At 57.7% G+C, this 18,823-nt stretch overlaps 7 protein-coding genes across 7 annotated transcripts; 1 reads left to right on the top strand and 6 right to left on the bottom strand.

Annotated features, from left to right (window-relative positions):
* Positions 1 to 126: 126 nt before the first annotated feature.
* Positions 127 to 5,490, bottom strand: PHYSODRAFT_494515 (hypothetical protein; the record flags this gene model as incomplete). The annotated part of the gene is made up of 2 exons (XM_009526116.1): positions 127 to 5,217; positions 5,284 to 5,490. 2 exons carry the CDS (start codon positions 5,488 to 5,490, stop codon positions 127 to 129), a joined length of 5,298 nt encoding a protein of 1,765 aa, XP_009524411.1.
* A 366-nt stretch (positions 5,491 to 5,856) lies between these two features.
* PHYSODRAFT_299325 (hypothetical protein) lies at positions 5,857 to 7,242 on the bottom strand (the record flags this gene model as incomplete). Its single annotated transcript, XM_009526117.1, has 1 exon — positions 5,857 to 7,242. The coding sequence occupies one exon, from the start codon at positions 7,240 to 7,242 to the stop codon at positions 5,857 to 5,859; it is 1,386 nt and encodes a 461-aa protein (XP_009524412.1).
* Positions 7,243 to 7,443: 201 nt separating this feature from the next.
* On the bottom strand, positions 7,444 to 7,920 carry PHYSODRAFT_299326 (hypothetical protein; the record flags this gene model as incomplete). The annotated part of the gene is made up of 1 exon (XM_009526118.1): positions 7,444 to 7,920. One exon carries the CDS (start codon positions 7,918 to 7,920, stop codon positions 7,444 to 7,446), a length of 477 nt encoding a protein of 158 aa, XP_009524413.1.
* Positions 7,921 to 8,578: 658 nt separating this feature from the next.
* PHYSODRAFT_494773 (hypothetical protein) lies at positions 8,579 to 9,666 on the top strand (the record flags this gene model as incomplete). Its single annotated transcript, XM_009526119.1, has 5 exons — positions 8,579 to 8,609; positions 8,666 to 8,772; positions 8,842 to 9,076; positions 9,164 to 9,280; positions 9,395 to 9,666. 5 exons carry the CDS (start codon positions 8,579 to 8,581, stop codon positions 9,664 to 9,666), a joined length of 762 nt encoding a protein of 253 aa, XP_009524414.1.
* A 60-nt stretch (positions 9,667 to 9,726) lies between these two features.
* On the bottom strand, positions 9,727 to 10,698 carry PHYSODRAFT_497561 (hypothetical protein; the record flags this gene model as incomplete). The annotated part of the gene is made up of 1 exon (XM_009526120.1): positions 9,727 to 10,698. One exon carries the CDS (start codon positions 10,696 to 10,698, stop codon positions 9,727 to 9,729), a length of 972 nt encoding a protein of 323 aa, XP_009524415.1.
* A 4,168-nt stretch (positions 10,699 to 14,866) lies between these two features.
* On the bottom strand, positions 14,867 to 15,658 carry PHYSODRAFT_247425 (hypothetical protein; the record flags this gene model as incomplete). The annotated part of the gene is made up of 1 exon (XM_009526121.1): positions 14,867 to 15,658. One exon carries the CDS (start codon positions 15,656 to 15,658, stop codon positions 14,867 to 14,869), a length of 792 nt encoding a protein of 263 aa, XP_009524416.1.
* A 634-nt stretch (positions 15,659 to 16,292) lies between these two features.
* PHYSODRAFT_366271 (hypothetical protein) lies at positions 16,293 to 16,778 on the bottom strand (the record flags this gene model as incomplete). Its single annotated transcript, XM_009526122.1, has 1 exon — positions 16,293 to 16,778. A coding segment is annotated over one exon (486 nt), but the record flags the coding sequence as incomplete, so codon positions are not given.
* Positions 16,779 to 18,823: the final 2,045 nt, after the last annotated feature.

Raw genomic sequence — 18,823 nt, forward strand, 5'->3', positions numbered from 1 at the left:
GACCCACGCGCACACAGCCCGCCGATCCATTTCATTCTCCTCTTATCCCTAAAACATGCACAACAGTGTTTGGACACATTCTCATCAGCCCCCTCATTACAACATACTAGTAGTATCGTCGTCGCCTTAGATGCTGCCCTTCTGGATGGGCGCCACAGGGAGCGAGCCAGGCTTGCGCGTTCCGAGGCGCTTCTTGACCTTGCTGGCAGCCACCTCCGGGTCCGGCCGCAGAGAGAAGACTGCACGCGAGCTCTTGAGGTACTTGTTGCGTCCGTTGTCCTCGCGGATGAGACTCTCTAACACCACGTGAGGCGACACCTGCCGCCGCGATGCTCGGCGCTGGGTCTTTAGTCGCGCCAGGTATCGTCTTGTGCTGGGCTGCTTGCGCTGCAGACGGCTGCCTGCTTCGTCCTCTCCGGCCAATCCGTCGCTAGTCATGCTACTGACTGAGCTGTTGTTCCGCGAGAGTTTGCCACCCGCAGCTCCACGTGCCGCCGGCGTCTTCGTGTCCACGCCCTGTTGCCAGGCCTTACCACAAGACTCGTGGAAGGTCTGGCCTGACATCACGAGCACCATCGACGTGTGCAGGTGCCACTTCTCCGTGCCAGGAGCGCCCGATTGACCCATACCGAATGGCGGCTTGGACAGCGCAACATGGCAGTACCCACACACATTTGACGGCGGCGCGTAGCAACGAGACTTGGCTTGCTTCAGCGTCGTGATCTGGTCGAACAGGTCCACGCTGATAAGGGCGTTGGCAGTCTGGTAAATGTTCTGCTCGTAGTTGTACGTGTCCAGCATACCGAAGATCGTGGGTCGGAAGTCACCGAAGGCACCACGGCCGTGCTCGTTCGTAATCTTGAACAGGATCGACTTGAGTGACACCGACGACGCCATGCGCTCCAGGATGAACCGGATCATTTCATTCAGCGCCACCTGGAAGGCGGTCATCGCGCTGTGTCCACTGCTACTACCGCTTCGGGAGACAGGAACGTTGCGAGACGAGCTCTTCGAGCCAAGACTGCGCTTCACCGAGTTCTGGATACGCAGCAACTTGTCCAGCAGCGTGAACCAAAGTTTTTCGGCCTGCTCGTCACGGTTACGCAGAGAGTTACGCTGACACATCGTCAGTGCCACCTCCAGCGTCTTCATGGCGTCCTTGCCCTCCTGAACGCTGTCGATGACGCGGTCGGACTGGTGCCTCGACGTTGATCCGAGCGACCCGGCACCGCTGGTACCACTGCCATTACCGGCAGTGCTCGACAGCATGTCAGAAGCTGTCGTGGAGGATGAGGACGCAGCGGAGACGTTGTATCCACGCAGAGCAGGCTTGAGGATCTTGAGCTTCTGCTCCAAGCTCTGTAGGATAAGCGTAAGGGCGCCGGTGACGTCACCCGTACGCTCGAGCAGATACGCCTCTGCGTCTGTGATAGCGAACTCCTTGCAAAGACGCAGACACGCATCCACCTTGTAGCTGTCGTGGGACTCCAGGTACGGGAACACTCCGGCTGGTTCAAATTCGCAGAGAAGACGAACGAAGCGCTCCTGCACTGCAGGATCATCGGCGATGCGCAGCTTTGAACGATCGAGCAGGTCCTTAACAACATCAGCCTCGTCACTCGCGCTGCCGCCACTCGTGACCGACGCGGCCATGAGCACTTGCTTGAGGTACAGGAACTCGAGCTCAGCACCTCCCTTGCCCATGGACAGGAACTTCTGGATGACCTTGTTGTTCAGGTTCGGGAACTGGCCCAGAATCAGCGTCACGAACGCGTAGCCGTCCGTCTTCATGAGTGCAGGGGCGTGGTTGAGCACAGCCTCCTCGATAACCTTCCGACGACGACGAGTAGGTTCGCCTTCGTTACTATCGCGGCCCTCCATTTCTTCGCCATCAACAGCCTTGTCAGTCTCTACGCGGATGTAGCTAAAGGCATTCATCTGGTACTCGTGGTCTTCATCGGCCAGGTAAGATGCAATAGCCTGGTTGAAGTCACCCATATCCTTGTACAGCAAGACGGCCGCGCGGTTCATTTTCTCTCGGATGACACTCTCCAACAAAGCCTCGTGGTTGTACGTGGCCTTGCTCAACTTGGTCAACAGACGCACCAGCATAGCTTCGCGACCAGCCTTGTCGAAACCTTCCTCCTGTGAGGTTTCAGCAGAGACCGCCGAGGAGCCCTTGGACAGCAGTGAAGCAGGACCAAGGGCCAAGAAGTTCATCAGTGAATCCATCATCGAGGCGCCGCTGCTGCTGGAGCCAGCATCACCGATAGCATTAGCACGGGCGTCCGCGTACTCCTGCGGCTCGATAGAGCCACCACTGAGAAGACGAGCCTCGAACATGAAGAAGTGGGCATGCTCCACTGAGCTGAAAGGGCTATTGGGGCCAAAGATGACCTCGGCAAGGGAAAGCACGATCGACAGACGGCTGGGACACTTCGTCAATTCCGCGTTGCGGGCTGAGTCGTATCGGCTCGTAGGGCGATCCGTGCCGTCCTTCTTCTCGCCTTCAAACTCAACACTCGGGGTGTCAAACATACGTCCCATGATGTTGAAGAGCTCACGCGCATCAAGATCAATGAGCGTCTCAAGTCGCGGGTACGGTCGCGGGATTGAGGAGCCTGCCACCTCCTTCTCGAACAAGTGGTAGCATATCTGCGAGCGCACCTTTCCTAACTTCAGGGGCGAGATCTGCTCGTGCTTCGGGAACGTACGACCGCTCAAGGCGTATGAAATGTACAAGAGCAACTTGTACCCATACAAACGTCGGCGTCGTGGGCCACTGAGTGCTTCTTCCTCTGCCTTCTCGCGCGCCGACAAGCCGGCAGGCTTTGCAATCGAAATCTTAGAGCTGGCCGTGCGAGTGGTGCCACCAAAAGCCGATGCCAAACTATTCACATGGGTACCGGACGGTGCACGAGTAGCTCGAGGAACTGGAGCCGGATCCGCAGCGAGTTTTGACTTTGAAGCCTTCGCCTCGGAGCAAGCCTCAAGTAGCACATCGATGGGAGTCGTGTAGTCGTCCATTCCTTCGTTGTAAATGTAGATGAGCGCTGAGTACAGCTCGTGGTCGTGGCAGAGCTTGAGAATAGTGTCCACGTTGAGCTCAGCCACATTCAGGTGCAGAAGGCACTGCTCCACTTGAGCAAGTTTACCCTGCTCACTGAAGTGCCTGACAAACTCCTCCATCGCTACCGGCGAAAGGCTGCGCAGCTTCTCCGACAGAATGTAAGGCTCCAGCAACTCGATGAGCACGCTGAGCTTGTTCGCTTCCTTGAACCGTGTGTAGATCTCGCCGAAAAGGAGGTCTGTGCGACCAATGAGCGCGCAGTACTCGATGCAAACACCTGCCAGCATTTGGTAGTGGCTCTTCGCCAAGTCCAGCTTCATTCCGATTTTGTTCAGGCTTAGCTCTCCTCCCGCAGCAGCTATAGAGCCTGGGGCGTTAGCGATAGCAAGGCGAACGTACTCCATGAGCAGATCTGCCACGCGTTCAGCCACACTGATAGGCACGAAATTCTTTGTCACCTGTCCACTGCGAGCCTTCTGCAGAGTCTCCTCGAGCTTCTTGGCAATATCTGGTGGGTACGGAACCTCGCCGCAGACCCAACGAACCTCGTCAGCGCTCTCTTCATGTCGGAAAACATCCTCCTTTTCGCCAGTGCGCTGATTGGTCTGACACATGTGCAGTATATCCACAAGGCACTGGTCGTTCTGCTTGTCACGGAAAAACACGGGCGGGAACCGATCTCTTGCCGCCCGATCCGCGGCAGCGATCTTTAGTCCCTCATAGTGGTCAAGCGCTAGCGCAAGCGCCTCCAGCCACTCTCCATCATCCACCAACAAATCAATACGCTGCGTCCACGGCAGCACGCGCGCCGTCTGCAACTCCTTCAGACCCAGCAGATACAAAATGTTGTAGCAACCACGGAAACTGTTGGAGAAACTGCGCGCGTTCTTGCCACGGTACGAAGCGAACACCAGCTCCAGCGACGACACATCCACAATCTCCAGCTCTTGACGAGACATCACGTCGTACACGCAGATCTCATCGTGTGAGTTCAAGTACACCACCACCTGGTCGCCAAGCCACTGCACCGCCATAACTGCACTGGAGGACTCGATCTGGTCGTGCTCGTCGAACGTCGGGAATCCATGGCGCGCGTGCGAGTGGTTCTTGCCGCCAGGGAACACCACCTCCAGGAACTGCACGCGGTTGCCCCATCCACGCGCGAGCACGGGCGCCAGCGCTCTTGAGCTTCCAGGGAACGAGATCCAGGCAAACGCCAATGTCGGCAGCACGGGATCATCCGGCGCAATGTCATCAGGCCTTGCCCATCGATAAATGACGCGAACCTCCGGCTCGATAGCGATGATGAACGTCACGGTCTCCGTGCTCAGCGCAGCCAGACAGTACTGGTCCGTGAGGTACGAGATCTTAGCGTTGCCCGCGGACTGCGGCAGCACCGAGATGGACAGAATCTTGCCGGCCGAGCCGTCGTAGAGCGGATCCACGTCCACGACGTACACCATTCCCATCATCTTGGAGAAGTTGAGCTTGTTCACGAGTCCGTTGGTGTCCACAGACACGAGCACGGGCTTCTGGTCTTTCAGGAAGCGCAGACTCACGACGGGGTTCTCGTGCGCGTCCGACACGGCCTTGAGCGACGTGCCCTTGATCATATCCCACAGCACGATGCGGCCGCTCTGGTAGCCGCACACCAGGTAGTCGCTGCCGGGCGACACGTCCACGGCCGTGACGGGGCCGTCTCCGTCCGCGTCGTTCGTGTTGCCCAGCACCTGCCGGATGTTCTGGAAGTGGTCGAAGATGATGACGAGCCCCTTGGACGTGCCAATGGCAATGAACTTGGAGTGGATGGCCACGACCGTGGGCGACCCGGGGCCGTACTCCTTGAACTCGATGTTCTTGCGCAGCTGGCGACTGATGGCCTCCATGGGCTCCACTTTCACCACGCCCGTGGACTTCTTCTCCGTGGCCGTGGCAGCGGCGCCCGCGCCCTCCGCGATCTGCTTCTTCCGCTGGTTCTTCTTCATGGCCACGAGCCCCTCGCGGCGCGACTTGAGCGCCTTGGAGCGCGCGTGCGCGCGCAGGCGGCGCTTGACCTGCAACGGGGAGATGAGCTCCACGCCCACGCAGCTCAGCAGCTGCTTCTCGCGCGCCTCCGCGATCTCCAGCGGCGTGCGGAAGTGCGCGGGCTCGGTCTTGGTAGAAGCGGAGGTAGAACCGGCGGCGGTAGAACCGGTAGAAGCCGCGGGGATCACGTCCATGCCGGGGCCCGGCTCGATGTTGAGCGTGAAGGTGGCGGGCGAGAAGAAGAGCTCGTCCGCATCGCTGTCCGCCGCGACCTCCGCGCTCTTATTGGCCAGCTCCTCCTCGCGCAGGATCTCCTCCAGCGTGATGGCGGACAGATCCAGCTCCCCGAGGTCCTCGTCGTCGCTCTCCAGCAGCAGGCTCTCCACGCCGCTCATGGCTGATCTGGTGGGGTCGGAAGGTGCGCGGGAACGTTGAGGATACGATGAGACTTAGTGCGCGCTCGGAGCTGCTCTGCGAGGGGAGATATCGCCGTCCGCGCGCAACGTCCGTCGGCTCGAGCCTTGCACACGTGCTTTGGCTCGCAAAGTTGTGTTCTCTTGGAGGGGGGCTGATGCGGCGCTCTTGTAAGGAGAGGTGAGCCGTGTTCTTGGAGAGGGATCTTGGAAAAACCTCGGCTGAGGTTATTTTGTACTACAGATGTACAGTAGTAGTAGCCATGTTAGGTAATTGTGGCTAATGTAGCCATCTTCCGGAAGCGCAATCGGATATGTTGATCAACTCCACGCACGGTTCTATTACCTCTATAGTTCTTCGTGACCCTCTACTTTAGCAGCTCCTTGCTCTTGCTGCCTGGGGAATCGCTGGACCAGCGTGATTTCGTCCAGCAACGCCTCTTCTTCTCTCGACTCACAAGCTGCAGGCGTCTCGAAGCGGATCTCATACTCGCACATTTCACGTTCCTCCACCGCAACAACGCGATTGGTAGCACCACACGAAAGTTCCACATGTGTCTGACGCTCCTGTCCGTCAGCACAGGGCTCGCCGTGGTTGTAGTCCTGCACACGCGCGAAGTCTGTCGACTCTTGCCACTCGTTCCAGATGCCCAGACCAATAGGACGTGGGACCTCTTCTTCCTCCTCGTCCGCCGCAGTAACTCCGACCTTGGTTTGACGCTCCGCCCTAGTCCACTGTGGATACGACGGCTCTGCCTGCGAGACATTCTGGAACGGGCACAGCACCATTTCATACTTGCGAGGGATGACGTTGGGAGTCCCGCCCTTCAGCTCCTTCTCGTCCACCGTGTACGAGAAACACTTGCCCACAAGCTCGACGAACGCAGGCTTCCAGGCCGCGTCTGTGAATGTGCTGCGGTCAACGACACGGTTCTGGACGTACATGACGTACTGCACTGTGCGCAGCACATGGTACGACTGCTCAAGGTGTCCACGCAGCTCCGGGTTGTGCTGCGCGCGCTGCTGCAGGTCTTCGAACGCCCTCTGCCCTGCCTCGTACGACTGCGCAAGGCGCTCAAAGTCCTCGTTCAGCTTCGTCACCGTGTCCACAGCACGCGCCAGGTATCCTTTCCGCGTTCTATACCCGCTTTGCACCACCTGCAGCCTCTCTTTTAGCTTCTTCAGCCTCTCCTGCCACTCCGTCTGACAAGTGTCAGCACACAGTCCCCCCCTCTCGTCGCTGCCGTCGCAGCAGTCGCACACGCCGTCGGCCACAGCGGCCAATGACACCTGCTTGTTGTCAGCTTTGCAGCTGAATTCCCGACCAAACGGGGGCGTTGTCGAGCTCAGCAGCACGTGGGAGCACGCCGACGTGTTGGGCTCGTCGCTGCCGTCCTCGCAGTCACAGTAGTCGTCGTCCACGCGCTCCGCGGGCAAAGAGGCCACGCAGATCTCTTTGGTGGTCTGAGTGTCAGCCCCAATCCCCGCGTTGTGCCGCTCCGAGAGCCCCAAGATGGCGTCGTCGTCCATGAAGTCCCACTCCTCGTCCTCCTCGTCCTCGTCCGCGTCTTCGTCCACCACTTCGCCGATCCCGGAGCGCTTGAAGTCGTTCGAATGCGCGTGCGCCGCCACCACGCTGGGCACTTGGACGGCCAGCACCAACATGCAGGCGATGGCCACGATCACGGCCACGAAGAACGCCAGCAGCGAGCGCTTCACGGAGCTCCGCGCCATGGTCGTCCCAATGTGTAATGCCACGTTGCGAGGAGCTACGAACGCTTGTGATTGGAGGAAAATGAAAGTGACTCCTAATTAGGAGACATCAAAGCTGACCGACCTGGTCGAACAATGACAGCAATGATGGCGTGGTTCGTTGGCATTGAGCTCTTAGCATAGCATTCCAATCCGTTATGTGCTTGCGCGTAAGTTTCTCTCTCAGAGGAGCGGCGTTGCTGTAGTGTTGGCCAATGCTGTTGGAGCGGAGACCGTCTCGGAGACGTGGTTGGAGAGCGAGGAGCTGCTTCGCTTGACCGGGTAGAGGGACGAGATCGGCGAGCGCATCTCTTCTCCGTCGCTCAGCTCGATCAGCTCGTCCTCCGTGCAGGACTCGGGGGCTTCGTGGTTTGGCTTCTGGGCGTCATCCAGCAGGTTGCGCGCGCCAGGCTCCCAGTTTTCTTCGTCCGACACGTCGACCCACTCGTCCACGAGGTCCTTGTGCACTGCTTCGTCGACGCTTTCGGCCCCCAGCAGCTGCTTGTCCGCGTCTGGCACTTCGACCTGGGGCTTGCCCAGTACGCTCTGGTTCAGTCCCGCGAATGGAGCCGCACCCATGCTCAGCAGCTTGACCACCACCCGCCCCACCAGCACCACGACCAGCCCCGCGTATGCGAAAAACGCGCCCAGTAAACTCATGACTTACGTAGCAGACAGTAAGAACACCCGTTAGGATAAGCTAGGAGAAAGCTTGAGACCAGGCGTCGATTTGATCGATCGGATCATACAACTTCAACTTGTACCGGTGAAATGGTACATATGTGACGTCAGTTTTGGCTCGAAAGGGCACGAAACAGCAGTGCTGCTACAGTTGACAACAATTCGTGTTGCCTCAACCATGACAGGACGGAGCGCACACCTTACAGATGACCGAAGTATCAGACGCTACAGTAGCAGCAGCATAAGCAGCGAAAGCGAGGTCGAAAGCAGCAGTGACAGCGACGTATCCAGCGACGGTCTCGATCTGGGGCTCGAGGGGAAGAGCGAGGCACAGCAGAAGTTCAAGCGATTGCGTCGCATCTTCCTCAATCGTCCACCTAAGTCAAAGACAAAAGACCGCAATCAGCAACGACGGTGCAGTCCCAAAGGTAGAGTGAAGTCGCGGGAGGACCGAGAGCCGTCTAGGGCCAGTGTGGGAGAGCGACATCACTCTGTAGATCGTCGGAGAGGCAGTGTTTCAAGCGATGCCAGCGTAACCAGCGATACAAGAGCGGTTGATAGGCTAACTCAGCCGGTTAAGACGGGAAGGCCCTTACAAGCAGCTATTGACCAGCACATGAACTCTCTGTGGGAGCAAATGAAGCGGCATTCAGCGCAGCGCGATTCAAGTATGTCACTCTGGTTTGTAACTTCTCAACACAGTGATTCTAATGATCTCGCTTAGCTGCCAACCAGGTGCACAGTATGCTGGAGCAAGCGGTAGACGAGCTCCACTTTGTCAAAAACCAGGAAGAGCGCGCGCTGGAAAGTCAAGTGAAACTTATCCGGGAGGTACGCATGGGCATGCCATTGTCTCGTACTATCTCGACTTATCGACTTGTTTATTTAACTCGCACGCAGAGCTATGCGTTGCGCCTGGAGGTCTTCCAGCAGCAATATCTCAACAAGGTTGCCGAGATTGAAGACGAAATGTATGCCTCGATCCAGAAACGACAAGAAGAATGCGATGCAACCATCCTAGCAGCAGCCAAGAAGCTGCAAGATCAGACACAGCAAGCATTGTTGAAAGATCTAGCCATGACGCACAGTGGGGCGACGGACGAGCAACGCGACTCCACCTCCATATCGACAGGGAGTAGCTCTGCAAGCTCGACCAAAGCGCGGCGGCACCAAGGCGTCTGGCCACTTGGACACAATCCACTTCGCTCTCCCCGGTACGCAGTGCCGACATCTCCAGTTTCGAAGCAGCGAGCAAAGCTGCAAGCGCTAGAGGAAAAACTTGCAGCATTCTCACCCGAGTCGTTAACCCGTGTCAAGAGCGAGCTGGCCACTCCAAATCGTCGCAGCAGCGATAAGAAGGTCGCGGCGAAGCACAAACGAACATCATCGCCGAGTTCCAGTCGATTGCCCGGAAAGCACAGCCCAAGCCGTCGAGAGGCCGAGGAATGGCAAGCCTCGCCATTGTCGCCATTGCGAAAGGGTCCTTCGTACTGGAGAAACGGCATCTCCCTCGAAGCACGAGACGAAGACGAGGACTTCCCAGCCAGAGCGAACAGATCGAGCAATAACGACCTTCCTGTTGGGGCTGATACTTCCAGAAAGCGGCAACCGACGTCTCTTTTAAGTCGTCGATTTCTTCGGCCCGAAGAGGAGGAAGAGCTGCGTCATCTCCGAACAAGTATCGGCCTTGCCAAAGACTGGATGGCAAAGAACAGTCACGCGTAGAAGATAATAGAGGACCAAACAGGCACGGCGGGGGTCAAACGCGAGCGCTAAATATTCTAATTACACGTTGATCATGACCGAGATGCTGGCCAACGCCGCCTTGTGTTTCTCGCGCTCGAGCAGCATCACGACCGTGGTCTTGCTGCTCTTGTCCACGCGCTCACGCTCGGTCAACGGGGTGTCGAACGAGAAGCTGATCTCGGCCTCCTGCTCCAGGAACTCGTCCTCGAAGTTGTGGAAGAACTTGGCCGTCTGCTCGTAGGCCGTCTTGGACTTCTTGCCCTTCTTGGAGCCGCTGCTGCCGCTCTTCTCCTCCGTGCACGTGGCCAGGATCAAGAAGTAGTCCATCTTGAAGCTGTTGCGCAGCTCCTCCGTATCCTCGTTCTCGATGGCCCACTCAATGTCCTCGTGCAGCGCCGAGTGCAGCGCCGGCACCAGCTGGTACGGCAGGTTCACCATGCGCTCGTTGAGCACGAGCCCCACGTTCTTGGTGTTGAGGATCTGCTGCAGCTTGGGCAGCTCCGCGCTCGGACACTTCTTGGTCACGTACTGCAGCACCTGCTGGATGCTCGTCTCGGCGGCGAAGCTCTTGAGGTTCAGCGCGGTGATGAAGCCGTAGACGTCGTCCTCGCCCTCCACGCAGACCATGGTGCCGGCCGTGACCTGCCCCACGACGGCGTTGGCCAGACCCGACACGTCGAAGGGCTGCGACGGCGGCAGGTAGGCCAGCAGGAACTGCTTGACGCTGTGGAAATGGGCCTCGCGCGGGTCCGAGAAGAGGAAGTCCACGCTGACGTTGCCCCCGGCGGCGGCCGCGGCCTCTCCGCCGTCCATGTCGTCGTCCGAGTCGTCGTCCTCGTCCTGCGCGCCGTCGGGCGCCGCCGCGAACGTGAGGTCGTCGTCGCTGTCGTCGCTGCTGTCGTTGTCCGAGTCGTCCTCCATCATCTCCACCTCGTGGTTCTCATTCTGCGCGGCCTTGGGGTCCTGCGGCGCCTTGCCGGAGCCGCGAGAGCGCTTCTTCTGGGGCGGCATGTCGGTCGGATCGGAGCTGCTGGTTGACAAGTGACTTGGCTTGAAAGGTGTTGTTCTATTACGGGTGGACCTCGTTTGATGCTGATTTGACTAAGTACGGAAATATGCAACTTAACGATGGGCGGCACTCTGGGGCGTGGAGTATCCGCGCAGCGGCTCGTCGAGTCATCCTCAGGGCCGGAGACAAGGCGCTGGATGAAGGAGTACAGAGTGGCTGTGTCGACCTTGATCATGTGGCGTCGACGGTTGAGCGAGCGCAAATGGGCAATGAAGGAGGACTTGACGCCGGCAGCAATGACCTTGGGGCTAGCAGCTTCCCGACCGAAAGCGTCGTTGGTTCGGTTGATCCAGGTGGCTCGCATGAAAATGCCGCGGAGTATCAGCCACAAGCCGTATGCCAGTTCGTGGTGCGCTGCCCAGCTCGAGTGAAGCAGCTCCGTGGTCCCGAGGAGAAAGCCCAACCAGGAGGGCGTGCAACGGAGTAGCAGGGACCAGTGCAGACCACGTCTGCTGAGTTGGTGAGCAGAGCCAAAAGCAGTGGGCCAGACTCTCGCGCTGGTAGCAATCTTGTCTGGGGCAGGTGGTCGGGTCGCGGCGTCCGGTTTGGAGAAAGAAACGCTTGCTGTTCACGTGTATCAGCTCATGGAGCACCCGAAACTGGATGTCGTAGGTGGTAGGCAGCATCCATCGCTTGACTAGCGCCAGTCGGTTGGAGTGACCTTTGAGCGCGCTAACTTCGCAATGAAGGCGTTTGGCTCGAGACTCCCATGCCGAGGTCGGAGGACGGAGGAGCGCGGTCCAATCTTGCTTGCGGAGATGAGGAAAGAACCGAAAGCGTGACTGTGTCATGACGCCGAGTAGACCGGCGACTGAGTCTGGACGTTGGAGAACGACGAGTAGACCACCGGTGCTGGCTGTAATGGCGTGGATCACCACGGACAGTCTCTGAAAGACTCTCATCAACAAAGCGTGGGCATCACGAAACCGGAACAGTTCATGGCGGCCGAGAAACCAGTGCATGAAGTCAGCTAGAGAGAAAGTGGCTTCAATAGGTTCCAGAAAGTCGAAGAGAGACCGGTAACCGAGACGCTCCAGTTGATCGCAGAAGGCGTGGAATGTCGGCAGTCCGTCGGATAGAGGTTCGAAATGGTCTCGTGAGCTTGATGGGATTTGCAAGCGTGGCAGGATGCTGCACCACAGCGGCGCGTGGAGAAGACGGCGTTGATGAAGGGTGTTGGGCATCGGTGGCTGTTGCATACGTGGAGCTAGTTCATGCCACTGGCGCCACGCCCATTTCCACCATGACGTGACGTGGCCAGGTTGACGACCACGGGCGGATAGGTAGAATATGTCGTCGAGACGGGTCGAGTGTGAAATCTCACCGCCGTAGGCGGCCTAAAGGGGAAGAACTGCCCAGAGCGGAATCGTAGATGTGGTCGACAATTCGACCGTCGCTGCAAACTCTTGGAATAGTCGCATCTTGTGGCGCGTGAGGAACAAGGCGAGTTCTGGGACACCGAGGCCTCCTTGCGCTGTCGGAGTCACTGCTAATTCTGCGGTGGTAAGGCGGATCCGAGCTGAGGCGGGTGGTACTTTCTTGTAAACGACGAAGTCAATGATCATGCGCTGCCATCTGTGGATCGTGGTCGGACGGATGACGAGATGAAGGGCTTTGTACCAGAGCAAGGAGAGTACCATCGTCGTCACTATCAGTTTGCGGCCTTCGAAAGCGCGGGCGCGATACTGCCATCGTCGCAGTGCTTGGCTTAGCTTCTGGTCAAGGTCCCGCTCCGTGGCCTCGGCGTTAACATTATACCCGAGGTCGATGCCTAGGTATCGAACACGTTCATCGGCTGCGACTACCGGCAGCGGAGCCGAAGTTATCCTGGCGGAGGTGCCAGACAGCGGAAGCAGTCTAGACTTGGAGGCATTTAATTTGGCTCCGGAGCCCGCGCAATAGACTTGGTCTGTCTGAAGTTGGGCGTGTACCCCCTCGATGGACGCTGCGAGGAGCAACGAGTCATCCGCGAAGAAGAGGCTTGTAGCAATGCGGCGCATAGGCAGAGGGATACCAACGCCCGGTTGACGACGAAGCATCACTCCCAGAGGGACCATTGCCAGCAGGAACAAGTACGGCGAGAGCGGATCACCCTGCTTCACACCACGAGACGGGAATAATTTGGGTTGGCTCCAGCCGTCCAGCATGAGGGAGCAAGCTGGTTTCGAGTAAAGAATGTGGATCCACTTGAGGAAGAGGGGACCAAACCCTTGTCGTTCCATGACACGAAGCAAGTACTTCCAATCGACTCGGTCGTAAGCCTTCTCGAAGTCTAGAAAAGCGGCGAACCCCGATTGACCCGTGGACTGGCAGAAGGCTTGCAGGTCCAAAAGCAACAACAGGTGGTGATGGAGCGAGCGACCGGGGATGAAACCTTGCTGGTCCTCATGGACCAACTTGTGCATCAGAGGCTTTAAGCGCTCGACGAGAACCCTGGAGAGCACTTTTACCTCCACTGGCATCAACGATATCGGTCGGTAGTTCTCCACACGCGCTCTCGACCCTTTCTTGTGCAGCAAGAAGACTTCGGAAAGGTTCTGGTGGCTTAACAGAGTGCCGCGCTGGAACTGACCGTCGAATACCCGAGCCAAAACTTCCCCAAAGATGTCTGGAGCGATTTGATAGAAGCGTGCCGTTAATCCGTCGGGGCCCGGTGCACCGTCGCTCCGCATCGAAATGATCGCCTCTGTAAATTCCTCTGTGGTGAACTCGCTGTCGAGGTCCAGAGCCTCGGCTGGTGCAAGCACATCTTCCACTGCATTGACGAGCTGGTCCTGAGCAGACAGGTCGACAGCGACGTCTTGTGAGTCCGTGACAAATCGTTTATCGCCAAAGATACAGCCCCATTTCTGCTGGAAAGTCTCGTAAACGGTTGCCGGATCCGTGGATACGGTCCCATCCTGCAGCTCGACGCGATCGAGCGGTACCCGCCGCGCAGGCTCCGGTGGACGAAAGAAGGCCGACGAGTTGGTCTCCAGTGCAGTCGCTAAATAGTCAAATCGATAGCTTCTCCTGTAGACTTCACGTTCCTCCAACATGAGTTCGACGTCCCGCTTGACACTATACCATGCGATGGCCACCGCTGGGGAGGAGTCCACTGCTCGCAGCGATAACAGCCTTTCCAGACGGCGGACAAGGGCGTCGTGAACATGACGATTTCGCGCGCGGAGGAAACTGCATTGGCGTTGGAGGTACTTACGGACCCGGTATTTCCAGGCTGACCAGAGGACGCCTGGATTGTCAGAGCTAGGGAGGCTACGCAGCAGCTCGGCGGCCGCCGTACGAATTTCCTCTCGGATACCTTCGTTGTCGAGTAACCACCGGGGCACTCGCCACGAAGCCGGACCGTGTGGATGATGCCAACTGGTTAGCTGGAGCTGGACGCCGAGGTGATCTCCTCCTTTGTCCAGGTTCACGTACGCGGAGTCAGCGTACTGATGAGTGCAGAGGTCCTCCGAGACGGCGATGTAGTCTATCCTGTTTGCCCTTGTGGGCCCGGAGAAAACATAGTCCGCTGGATGATGGGTCCGCCAACAGTCCTCCAGTGCCAGGGCAGTCATCCAGTCCCGACATTCAGCTTCGCTCGGGTCTGACGCGGGTCGTAGCGCGTCAAGCGAGGGGTTCAGCGTCAAGTTGAAGTCGCCACACGCAATGTGGACAACATCCTCAGGGAAAGACCGAGGTAACGTTGCGAAGAAGTTATTGCGCTCCCTGCTGTCATTGGGGGCATATATGTTGTGGATATACACCACCGAAGGCCCGATAACCAGTCGTACGATTGAGTATCTGCCCTCGCGACGGTGCTGAACAAGTTCCTCCGCAGATGATAAACCGGGTAAGCTGGGGTCAATGACCGTCACGATGCCACCGCTACGAGTGGCCCTTGAGCCCGAGTGATTTTCGTTCCTGTCATTGATGAAAGCTTTGCGCTTGGCCGAAGCCTCCACCACGAAACGCAACGTCGAGGCTTGAGACGCATCACGCAGCTTGGATTCCTGGATACACACAATGGCATGGCGCCGGGCGAGGTGGGCCACTTCCGTGCCAGTTGGAGATATCCCGTTCAAATTGGCGGAGAGCACGCTGAGGTTATGCCAGTCCGGCAAGACCTTAGCTGCGGTCGGGGCCCATATCCTGGTCGGCCGCCGCTGGGTTCACCTCTGACAGCGTCAGGTCCATCCAGACCGTGTCGGCGGAAGCTTGCAACCCAGAGAGCTCGAGTAGAGTGGCGAGGCCTGGCAGCCGAAGAAGGCTTTCCGTGACAACCGTGACACCGTAGCTGGAGTGGATCAGATCTCGCAGCGTGGCTTCCGCCAGAAGACGCAGCCCTTTACGCTTCAAGAAGGACGGGGAGCTGGTGGCGAAGATGGCGAGCCACGAGTCGTCTCGAAACGTGTGAGTAGCCATAAGAATCAATAGCAGCTCGAAGAGACTGACACATCGCGCGTGGAGCCAGCCAATGCGACCTTCTTCGGATGACCCTGCCGCAGCTGTGATAGAGGCAATGAGTTGAGAGCGGGACCCAGAGTGGAACTGATCGACAGTCGCGAGCCGTGCTGTGAACGACTTGGAGCTGGCGTTTGGCAGGCGGAGCAATTGCCGGTTCAGAGCGTGTAGCGAGATGAAGTCTTCGAACTGATCGACCACCTCGGAAGCTTGGAGTGCAAGTTGCCAGGCATGAGGAGCCGCCACTATCGAATTAAGTAGACTCTCCGCGCTTTTGGCCCTGGATAACTCCAACTTGACCGCCTCGACGTGGCGTTCGGCCACCCCTATGGCGTCGGCGTCCACTGCTGCTTGAGCTGTTAGCGATGCCTCCTCGAGTTCCTGCAGAGCTTTGGTGCTGGCTTCATCGGCGTCGGGGTCTTGGGAACCAGACGAGTGCTTTGGGCGCTTCGACATGAAGCGGTGGCGGACTCGGGCTTTAGTAGCTGCAGACACCCTAGGCAGAATCTGATAGATGACAGCGTCCTCCTCGTTGGCTGTGGCGACTTCTAGGTCGGCATCGCCGTCGAAATCGTCAAGCACGTTAAAGCGATTTTTAACCCGCAGCGTTGGGGAGCGAGGCGGAGAATGGCTCGGCGAGTGAGCGCGCTTCCCCCCCCCCCCCGAGACTTGCTCCAGCATTGCCTCGTCATCGTGGACCGGCTCCACCGCACCGACCACCACCCTCCTCAGGCTGGGGTGAGTGACTCGACGGTACAGCTTCCTGGGGAGCGACAGTCTGTCCTGGATCTGAAGGAGCTGGCGTGGCCGCAGCTGCGTTTCCGGTGACTGCAGCCGTGGGTCCGTCGTCACCACTTGATTCTCTCGTGCGCTGATGCACACGCAGTGCCGGGGTTTCCCCCGGTGGGTTTTGACGGCGAGGTCGGCCCCCAGACGCGTCATTCTTACCGAAGCATCGGTAGGATTTCCTCCCCACACGGACGTAGGAGCGTAGGCTCCCATCGCGGAAGAGGCTTGGTGGAGCCTCTACCCCTGGAAAGTAGAAACGCCACGTTGTAGAGCAAAGGCCTGAGACCTTATCGTCGGCAGCAGGTCGGAAGTACACAGGTTTAGCCCCACGAGAGGCCAGGGACCCGAACACGGTGAGTGCCTCCTCCGCGGTAGTGAGGCCGATCACATCAAGGAAGAAGCATTGAGCCAGAGGCGATTCTAGCCCAATCCGGAACTTCCTCCCCATGATCGATACCTCTTCGCCATTCAAAGCTTGCTGCGCTTCGCTTATGCGAACCAGGATGCGTAAGCCGCCATCTCGGCGTTTGTCGATCGCGCCGAAAGCATGCTCACGCAGTAGACGTTTGAGAACCGAGTTCCCGTTGTCACGAATAAGAGAGTCCATGATGCGTGGCATCGACACCCCTTGGAAGAAGTTGCCGGAGTCAAGCATCAATGGAAAGGTGGCAGTGGCCGTGCCAGTAGGCCGAGTCTCACACACCCGACGGAGGAAGTCCTCAAGGGGAACATCAGCCCGGTGATGGTCGAAGAGCTCTTGAAGCTGCGCAGGCGAGGGGAGTGGTTCCTAAAAGTCAGGTCGAGCACCGCCGCGCAGGCCGTGGAGGTGTTCAGCCATCGATGGCCCCACCGAGGGGATCACGGTGGCAGACATGGTTGGTCGTAGTTCGTTGGTGTCCGTTGGTTGGGCGGAAGAGCGCAAAAAACGAAGTCGACAAGTGTCTAGGGTTGGCAATTCACGTTTAAATACCAGTTATTAACGGTTACATTCAGTTAAAAAGAATGTTCACACGTAATTCACAGCTGATGTTCACTGTGAATATCGAAGTTGCGCAATACAGAGGGGAGGTATTGAAGTTTGGCGGTCTTCCCCGCTCCCCCTTCGGAATCTAGAGGCTTCACACATAGATCCCCCCAGAGCCTGCTCCGGCCCTTGCTTGGCCGAACTGGTGCCTTTGCCGACGCGCGTAGGACCTACGACGCGCGACCTGCACTCGTCGTTGGCAGCGAGCTCCTCGACGCAACTGGCAGTGCCCCTCAACGACTGCAACTACCTTGTGAACTTGCTGCTGCTGGTGTGCAAGGCGCGACCTTCTCGGCGCCTGAACGACTGACCGTCTGCCCTCGACTCTGACGTGTCCAACCTCCAGACTCCGTTACCGTAGACCCTCGTGCGTACTGCTCCAAAGCCGTGGTGTGTCCCGCAAACACCTGTGAACATCAGCAAGGAGGGCGCAATGGCTCCGCCGAAACACAAAATTTGGGCTTTGTTTCGTGAGCACGCACCCAGAATTAAGAGTGTAAAACCCCATCCTGATGCCATGTGCTTGGGTTGCGAAATGGTGGTGCCGAACGCGCAGCCGTCGCGAAACTGGTGCAGCATACGATCAAGTGCGACAAGATCGGCGAGGAGACAAAGGAACGGTGGCGGCGCCACGAAGCGGACCTCCGACACAAGCAAGCGGCGAAGCTGACAACCCCTTCGAAGCCTCGGGGCCCAAGAACGCCAACATTGACGAAGCGACTTTTTGGTACGAATTCACCACGGAGTAGCGGCTCATCTCGCCCGCGCAAGACCCCGCGGCCATCACCATCGTCACAACCCACACCAAAGAAGTCGGCCCAAGAAATCAAAGAAGAGAATTATTTGCGGGTTGCAATTGGGCTTATTTCGACTGGGATCCCTTTTCGTGTTGTGGAGGAGCCTCTTTTCCAAGCTATGTTTGACTATGAATTGCCTTCTCGACGTCAAATTTCGGGGCGTTTGCTGGACGTCCTTTACGACCGCGAGAAGACTCAGTTGATTTTGAGAATAACGGAGAGTGGCGTAACGAACTTGGCCTCATTACGGATGGGTGGTCCAACACAAATGGGGATAGCATTATCAACTTTGTTTTTGTGAACCCTCGGACCCCACCTTTATTTTGGAAGTCGATCAACTCAAAAGCTGAAGCTCATACGGCAGAGTATATCGCTGGTACAATTTGGTCAACCATTTTGGAGTTCGAGTCTGTAATTGGTTCAGGCAAAGTCACTTCAGTAGTGACGGACAACGCTGCCAACATGAAGAAGGCGTGGCGACTCGTAAGAAAACAGCGCGTCGGACTTGTATGTACGGGCTGTACTGCGCACGGCATGAATCTTCTGATGAAAGATATTTTCAATCTGGATTTTTTCAAGGATGTGCTTGACCGTGCAAAACAACTGGTTCGGTTTTTCAAGGATCATCGGGGCTTGTGGTCAAGATTTTGCGATCTGCAAAAAGCGCTTCGAAAGAAAGGGGAAAAACGGCGGCGCCTCTCGCTACCAGTGCCAACGCGGTGGTATACACATGAAAAATGCGTCGCGAACGTCTTTCACAACAAAGACATCATTGCAGCTATTTTCTCGGACACGGCGCTGCTTAAGAACTACAAGGGAGCATCACTAGACGAGGCACTCGTTATTTTTCGCGATGACGATTTCTGGCGAAAAACTGCCGTTGTGTTGAAGCTCATCCAGCCAGTCAACAAGTGCCTCGCTGCGTTTGAGCGCGACGCCTGCAGCTTGTCGTTGGTGTATCACCAGTTTAGTTGGCTATGCAAACATCCAGTCTACACCGAGCCCCTTGAT

The sequence above is a fragment of the Phytophthora sojae genome, assembly GCF_000149755.1.
Source record: "Phytophthora sojae unplaced genomic scaffold PHYSOscaffold_3, whole genome shotgun sequence".
Taxonomy (NCBI): domain Eukaryota; phylum Oomycota; class Peronosporomycetes; order Peronosporales; family Peronosporaceae; genus Phytophthora; species Phytophthora sojae.